This window comes from Xenopus tropicalis, chromosome 9 (genome assembly GCF_000004195.4).
Source record: "Xenopus tropicalis strain Nigerian chromosome 9, UCB_Xtro_10.0, whole genome shotgun sequence".
Taxonomy (NCBI): Eukaryota; Metazoa; Chordata; class Amphibia; order Anura; family Pipidae; genus Xenopus; species Xenopus tropicalis.
In genome coordinates this window covers 88,580,698-88,588,726 of record NC_030685.2, presented here as the reverse complement: position 1 = coordinate 88,588,726, position 8,029 = coordinate 88,580,698, and the positions used below count along the sequence as shown (strand labels likewise).

At 49.5% G+C, this 8,029-nt stretch overlaps 1 protein-coding gene across 2 annotated transcripts; it reads right to left on the bottom strand.

The window, feature by feature from the left end:
* Positions 1 to 311: 311 nt before the first annotated feature.
* On the bottom strand, positions 312 to 7,886 carry eaf2 (ELL associated factor 2). 2 transcript variants are annotated; one of them, NM_001142133.1, is given in 7 exon segments: positions 342 to 839; positions 1,136 to 1,403; positions 2,690 to 2,911; positions 3,081 to 3,229; positions 3,795 to 3,931; positions 4,015 to 4,109; positions 7,675 to 7,886. In NM_001142133.1, coding segments are annotated over 6 exon segments (753 nt in total). In that variant the 5' UTR covers positions 7,778 to 7,886; the 3' UTR covers positions 342 to 839; positions 1,136 to 1,356.
* Between the last annotated feature and the right edge of the window lie 143 nt (positions 7,887 to 8,029).

The window sequence follows — 8,029 nt, the reverse complement described above, 5'->3', positions numbered from 1 at the left end:
CTGCCTGACCATGGGAAAGAGAGCAGCCCAGGAGCAGGAAGTACAGAGAATCAGAGCTCTGTACCTGGGTAAGTACTTGGGGGGGGGTAGGCAGAGGGGGTTTAGTGGGGTTAATTTTCTGGGTTCAGCTCAGTCAAAACAAAATGTATGTGAATGTCGCAAGAGGAAACAGAGTTCCTTTCCTACAATCATTAGCAGGACCCCTGGCTGTGGCTCCCATCGCTCTCGTTACTAATTAACCCCTCAGACTCTGCAGCCGAAGAGCCGACCAGGGATCCAGCTGATTAGAAGGAAAAGAAAAACAAAATCTGGAGGGTAAATGTTAAATAGATTTATTTGTCTTCACATTTCAGTGCGACCGATTGCGACTCCTGCAACAAACAAAGAAACGATGCAACAGTCCGTCTTTGGCCCCGGTACCGGGGGGAGGCCCAAACGGCTACGGCGGGGGGGCCCAAAGCACAAGGAATGCCGCAGAATCCCTCCGCATTTACTATCCCTGTTACGATGTGATTGGTTGATAAATAATGTGACTGTCTCCAAAAAATACCAAGCACTGCGGAGAGATGATCAGCTCCTTAACCCCCAGGCAACATTTGCAGTTGGTCTTTTTAATATTTTTTAACCTTAAACGACAAAAAAGACCAACTGCAAAGCTTAGATCGGCATGTTTCCTACTAAAACTTGATTTAAAGGTCAACTTCCCCTTTAAAATCTATCATCATTCCTTTTAGGTCTGAGTTAAAAGGGCAAGTCCAATTACAGCCAATCAGCACACTGACTAATGCACTTTGGTACAAGTTCATGAGGCGTAAGGGTGATGGCACTTGGGGGGGGGTATTTAGCTGGCAGAGACGCACCCAAACCAGTCCCATTCACTAAGAAGAATAAACAAAATGGGCGACAGTAAAAGCACCTGAGTCAGGAGTCTGACTCCCCCGGTGACATAGTTGCATTGCGTTTGGAGGAACATGTAAAGGACCCCTGAGATTTGGGGGGGGAGCCGTTGGCTGAGAGTCTGCTAACGAAGAGTTAATGGCTCCCGAGAAGAATTAAATAGTGAAACTTAATCTAAACGCCACTAAAATAACAATATTCATCGAAACCTCCGATTCTGCCGGATTCTGAGGGAGGAGGGGAAAAAAAAGAAACATTTCGCTATTCGCTCACTGATAAAGAGGCAGAACCAGGGCGCCATGGCAACGCGGCGGCGATACCCACGTATTCATCAAATACATTTGTCTTTTTTATCAAAAACCTGATAATCCGTCCCCTCCGTCACGGAGAAGAATCAGTTCTAGTGCAAATGGGGCGCTGGCTCACTACTCTGTGCCGCCCAATCCGACCGGCCAATCCTCAGTCGTCGCTGTCGCTCCCGGACTCGCTGAGCTGTAAGTCATTGCCTGAAAGAGAGGCGGAGTCAGAATGGGGGGGAAGGGCTGACCAAAGCGATAAAGTGACCAACTGTAAATGAACTTTTATGGGATTATGTAATAAAAGGGACTAAGTTTGCCCAGTAACCCATAGCAACCAGTCAACAGGTAGCATTTACTGGTCACCTGTTTAAAAGTAGTGGTTGCTATGGGTTACTGCTCCTGGGCAAACTTAGTGCCTTTTATTACATATAGGGGATAGTATGATGCACACAATCTGCCTTTGGTGCTTTTTAGTTTTTCAGCAGCTGGTTGCTAGGGTCCAATTTACCCTAGACAACATTTTGGCCGGCACCAGTAATTTGGCCGACACTTACGGACCCTGCCAGAACCCACAGACTAATGTGACAGTTGGATGCTGTGGGCGGAGCCTTTGCTCCTATAGATACATAAGAAAGGCAGGGGAGGCGTCGCTATCTTTGCCCAGAGACTGCCGCAAACTGATAATCTGCCCCCCCCCGCCGAGACTGAGCACAGGCTAATAAACACCCTATGGGAGGGGCAACTGTGCAAAAAGGAGGCGTGGTCATGCACAAACACAGAGGCGGGGCATCCGATTAAAGGGCATATCTACAAATGTTATTCAAAAATCCATGTTAAAAACATACAGACCCCCTAATGATCCGCCTTTTTTAATTTTTTGTCTCTCTCCAGCTTTCAAATGGGGGTCACTGACCCCGGCAGCCAAACCCTATTGCTCTGTGAGGCTCCAGTTTTATTGTTATTGTTACTTTTTATTACTTATCTTTCTATTCAGCCCCTCCTCTATTCATATTTCTGGCTCTCTTTCAAACCACTGTCTGGTTGCTAGGTTAAACTGGACCCTAGCAACCAGTTTGAACCCTTTACGTTAACTTTTAGTATGTTATAGAATGCCCTATTCCTAGCAGCATTGCAGTTTATTATTATTATTCACTTATTTGCCTTCCTCTTCTGTCTCTTTGCAGCTTTCAAATGGGGGTCACTGACCCCGGCAGCCAAAACCTATTGCCCTGGAGCCGTCAGTTTTATCATTGTTACTTTTTATTCCTTATTGTTATATTCATCACCTCCGCTATTCATATTCCAGTCTCTCATTCAAACCACTGCTTGGTTGCTAAGGTAAACAAGACCCTAGCAACCAGATAGCTGCTGAAATTCCAAATTGGAGAGCTGCTGAATAACAGAAAACCAATCTAGCAGGTATTGGCCCTTGATATGGCTCTCTAGATGCCAGTTACAGTAGGTCCTACAGGAGGGGGGGTAAGTGCACTTACGCAAAGTACTCATCATCTGCCCCCCGTTGTCCTGAGACCTATGCACGCTCTCTACGCTGGAGCCCGAGTTGTGCCGCTGCAGCGGCTGCTTGGAGTGGGACGACTTGTTTCGCTCGTCCTCAGAGTCGCTGGAGCTGTCGTCGCTGGAGGAGGAGCTTTTGGACTCCGAAGAACTGTCCGAACTGCTCATTTGGTCGATAACGCTGGCTTCCGCCATCAGTTCTGCGGGAGAATAGAAAAAGTCACTGGCAGCCAAATAGCATAGCGCCACCTGCTGGTCATAGCACCACATGGCCTATTGAGTGCAGCCAAACCCTCTATGTGTTCTCTCATTTCTCCTGAACTCCCAGCCAGCGACCCTGGTGAATGGTCAGCTTACGGTACCACTTACCCCTCTCTATATCATCCATTGGGGATGCCGGAGACATTTTCTCCATGGGCGAGGAAGAGTTTTTGGCGCTGTTGGGTGTTTTGCTGGCGTTGCGCATTTGCTGCTGTTGCTGCTCCAAGCGGGACTGGATCTTGCTGCTTCCTTCAGCCCTGAGAATAACAAAGTGCCATTATGTACTACCCCTGCAGGAGGGCAAATATTCCCTTTAAGTACAGTTCCTGCTGAATTGTGCTTAGTACAGGGGAATCCCTATGTGCCATAGTTTTATGGTATCTCTCTGTACAGGCTATGAGCAAACTTAGGGGGCTGTTCCTGCTGAATTGTGCTTAGTACAGGGGAATCCCTATGTGCCATAGTTTTATGGTATCTCTCTGTACAGGTTATGCGCAAACTAAGGGGGCTGTTCCTGCTGAATTGTGCTTAGTACAGGGGAATCCCTATGTGCCATAGTTTTATGGTATCTCTCTGTACAGGCTGTGAGCAAACTTAGGGGGCTGTTCCTGCTGAATTGTGCTTAGTACAGGGGAATCCCTATGTGCATTAGTTTTATGGTATCTCTCTGTACAGGCTGTGAGCAAACTTAGGGGGCTGTTCCTGCTGAATTGTGCTTAGTACAGGGGAATCCCTATGTGCATTAGTTTTATGGTATCTCTCTGTACAGGCTGTGAGCAAACTTAGGGGGCTGTTCCTGCTGAATCGGGCTTGTGTCAGTACCTGGTCTTTTTGACACTAATATTGCTGCTCAATTTCTCCAGCCGGCACTCCCCGGTGTCGTGATTCACAATCAGGATACATTCCCTTAGGTACGGCCTTTTGGAGCCTTTGAACACAGTGACTGGGGTGGTGGAACCCTGAAAGGACAAATATAAAGTTATTTAGTGCCACGGCTGGCAGGGAACTCTGGGAGTTGTAGTTTCCAGTTGGTCACACTCACCTCAATGTTGGGCAGAGTGATGGTCACCTGTTCCCCTTTCCCCGCCTCCAGGTTCCCCTCACAGGAAGTATCAATGGACGCCGGCTTGAAATCATCTGCAAAGAATGTAGTGAATATACAGTATAGAGAGGGGTGCGCAGTGCAGCCCCCCAAGAGTGGAAATGGCAATAATACTAAATACTGTGTGAGGAGAGCAGTTACACTGGGGCACAGGGGGCAAATCTCTCCCACCCCCAGGGGGCAATAATCTATATATAGTGGTATCCAAGCCGGGCAATAAAAGCTGCTAAAGTGGAAAAATTGGATTTATTCTGGAAAACAGACAATCCATTATCATGTTGCCCCATTAACCCCCAAGCACCACGTATCCTATAATAATATCTAGTCACGTGGCAGCAGAGCCAGTCTGTCAGGCGTCTGATCCACGGAGCATTCCTACCCACCCAAACACACCCACGGCCTCTGGTACTGTGTGAGCCGCCTCCAGAACCTACAGACTGTCTGACCCACATGTATAAATACAAATATACAGAGAAGGAATGTTCTGGGCACACAATAAGCTGTACCCCCATACTGTACTGTCTAAGGGAAACACTATGGCACCTCCCTCCCATATGTATAAATACAAATATACAGAGAGGGAATGTTCTGGGCACACAATAAGCTGTACCCCCATACTGTACTGTCTAAGGGAAACACTATGGCACCCCCTACCCATATGTATAAATACAAATATACAGAGAGGGAATGTTCTGGGCACACAATAAGCTGTACCCCCATACTGTACTGTCTAAGGGAAACACTATGGCTCCCCTACCCATATGTATAAATACAAATATACAGAGAAGGAATGTTCTGGGCACACAATAAGCTGTACCCCCATACTGTACTGTCTAAGGGAAACACTATGGCACCCCCTACCCATATGTATAAATACAAATATACAGAGAAGGAATGTTCTGGGCACACAATAAGCTGTACCCCCATACTGTACTGTCTAAGGGAAACACTATGGCACCCCCTACCCATATGTATAAATACAAATATACAGAGAAGGAATGTTCTGGGCACACAATAAGCTGTACCCCCATACTGTACTGTCTAAGGGAAACACTATGGCACCTCCTACCCATATGTATAAATACAAATATACAGAGAGGGAATGTTCTGGGCACACAATAAGCTGTACCCCCATACTGTCTAAGGGAAACACTATGGCACCCCCTACCCATATGTATAAATACAAATATACAGAGAGGGAATGTTCTGGGCACACAATAAGCTGTACCCCCATACTGTACTGTCTAAGGGAAACACTATGGCACCCCCTACCCATATGTATAAATACAAATATACAGGGAAGGAATGTTCTGGGCACACAATAAGCTGTACCCCCATACTGTACTGTCTAAGGGAAACACTATGGCACCCCCTACCCATATGTATAAATACAAATACACAGAGAAGGAATGTTCTGGGCACACAATAAGCTGTACCCCCATACTGTACTGTCTAAGGGAAACACTATGGCACCCCCTACCCATATGTATAAATACAAATATACAGAGAAGGAATGTTCTGGGCACACAATAAGCTGTACCCCCATACTGTACTGTCTAAGGGAAACACTATGGCACCCCCTACCCATATGTATAAATACAAATATACAGAGAAGGAATGCTCTGGGTGACTGATAGGACACAGGTAGGAAGGGAAGGAACAGCTGCTAGACGCGACTCCGCACACCTGACAGCAGAGCCACAGGACAAACCTCACAGCTCGGTGTCACGGCTCGAGCCCATATTTAGTAAATCCCCTCTCACTATGAATACGGCTATTTTGGGTAGCGCCAGGCTGCACACTCATTTCAATTTGGCGCCCCGGGCACCTCAAACCCACAGCTGTTTCCTTGGGGTCAACGAAGCGTTGAAAGCTCGAGGGCGGTGAAACCAGGGTTACAGGCAGCTACGTGCAGCCCAGGGGCCACTTCCCATCAGAAAAGCAGAGGGTGGGACACGGCCCTTGAATGACTCTGTTAGAGGATTGTGGGAGTTGTAGTTCATTATTAGATAGGGAAACAGGATAGGGAATGGCACTTATGGGGGCAGGGCAGGATACAAATAGGGTACAGGGGCATATGGCTCTGCCCACAAGTGAACAAGTTACTGCCCGGGGGCTGGAGTTGGGCACGGAACACTGATGGGGGGGGGGCATTGGTCTAGAGTTGGTGCCCCCCCAGGTTCCACCCTGTAACTGGGAACAAAAGGGGCCCATAGAGCCACACTAATAGGGATAACCCCAGCTGTCTCAGAGAGACAGACAAGAGACATGTGGGCACAGGGGCCACAGGGTAATACTAACAGGCAAGGAGAAAGGGGCCCCAGGGCCCAAGCTTAAAGTGTTATAGAGAAGGCACAGGGGCCACAGGGTAATACTAACAGGAAAGGGGCCCCGGGGCCCAAGCTTAAAGTGTTATAGAGAAGGCACAGGGGCCACAGGGTAATACTAACAGGAAAGGGGAAAGGGGCCCCGGGGCCCAAGCTTAGAGTGTTATAGAGAAGGCACAGGGGCCACAGGGTAATACTAACAGGAAAGGGGAAAGGGGCCCCGGGGCCCAAGCTTGAAGTGTTATAGAGAAGGCACAGGGGCCACAGGGTAATACTAACAGGCAAGGAGAAAGGGGCCCCAGGGCCCAAGCTTGAAGTGTTATAGAGAAGGCACAGGGGCCACAGGGTAATACTAACAGGAAAGGGGCCCCGGGGCCCAAGCTTAAAGTGTTATAGAGAAGGCACAGGGGCCACAGGGTAATACTAACAGGAAAGGGGAAAGGGGCCCCGGGGCCCAAGCTTAGAGTGTTATAGAGAAGGCACAGGGGCCACAGGGTAATACTAACAGGAAAGGGGAAAGGGGCCCCGGGGCCAAGCTTGAAGTGTATAGAGAAGGCACAGGGGCCACAGGGTAATACTAACAGGAAAGGGGAAAGGGGCCCCAGGGCCCAAGCTTGAAGTGTTATAGAGAAGGCACAGGGGCCACAGGGTAATACTAACAGGAAAGGGGCCCCAGGGCCCAAGCTTAGAGTGTTATAGAGAAGGCACAGGGGCCACAGGGTAATACTAACAGGAAAGGGGCCCCAGGGCCCAAGCTTAGAGTGTTATAGAGAAGGCACAGGGGCCACAGGGTAATACTAACAGGAAAGGGGCCCCAGGGCCCAAGCTTAGAGTGTTATAGAGAAGGCACAGGGGCCACAGGGTAATACTAACAGGAAAGGGGCCCCAGGGCCCAAGCTTAGAGTGTTATAGAGAAGGCACAGGGGCCACAGGGTAATACTAACAGGAAAGGGGCCCCAGGGCCCAAGCTTAGAGTGTTATAGAGAAGGCACAGGGGCCACAGGGTAATACTAACAGGAAAGGGGCCCCAGGGCCCAAGCTTACAGTGTTATAGAGAAGGCACAGGGGCCACAGGGTAATACTAACAGGAAAGGGGCCCCAGGGGCCACACTAAGAGGGTCAGAGAAGTGGCCCAAGGGCCCAGGAATAAAGGAAGAGAGAAGAGGATCCCAGGGGCCCTAGGGCCACAGTAAGAGTCAGACGAGAGACACTTTCCCAGGTATGAGGGAGAAGCAGGGGCCCCTCAGGGGACATTACTGACAGGGCCACTCACAGCGGATTGTGTGGTACCCGCTCCTGGGCTGCTTCTCGAAGCTCTCCCCCAGCACCAATGGCCTCTCCTTGGTATCAAACAGCGGGCAGGCAGCGCCATTCATCGTGCCGACCCCCGGGCACCTCCAACTCCCCAGCCTCTGCCCCGAACCAGCCTGGGGCTCCCAACTCAGCCTGCCAGCCGGGGGCGGAGCCAGCAACCGGAGCGCCTTCCTATTGGTTGTTGAGTGCTATACAGACGCTGATTGAGCGAACAGAGTTCAGATTAAGACTTTGCCCCTCCCCCCCGAGAGAGATACCGGCAATCAATGGTCAGTCCGCATGTAGGAAACTAAGTCCCGCCCACAAGTAATGAC

What these genes read in the sequence shown, in the direction of transcription:
- eaf2 (XM_031892557.1), bottom strand. Translation starts at nt 7,777, where the DNA reads ATGAATGGCGCTGCCTGCCCGCTGTTTGATACCAAGGAGAGGCCATTG. An exon ending in ATTAGTGTCAAAAAGACCAG is followed by an intron (nt 3,230 to 3,794) that starts GTACTGACACAA and finishes TGTTATTCTCAG; the next exon opens with GGCTGAAGGAAGCAGCAAGA. An exon ending in GCAGATGATGAGTACTTTGC is followed by an intron (nt 1,404 to 2,689) that starts GTAAGTGCACTT and finishes CCTCTCTTTCAG; the next exon opens with GCAATGACTTACAGCTCAGC.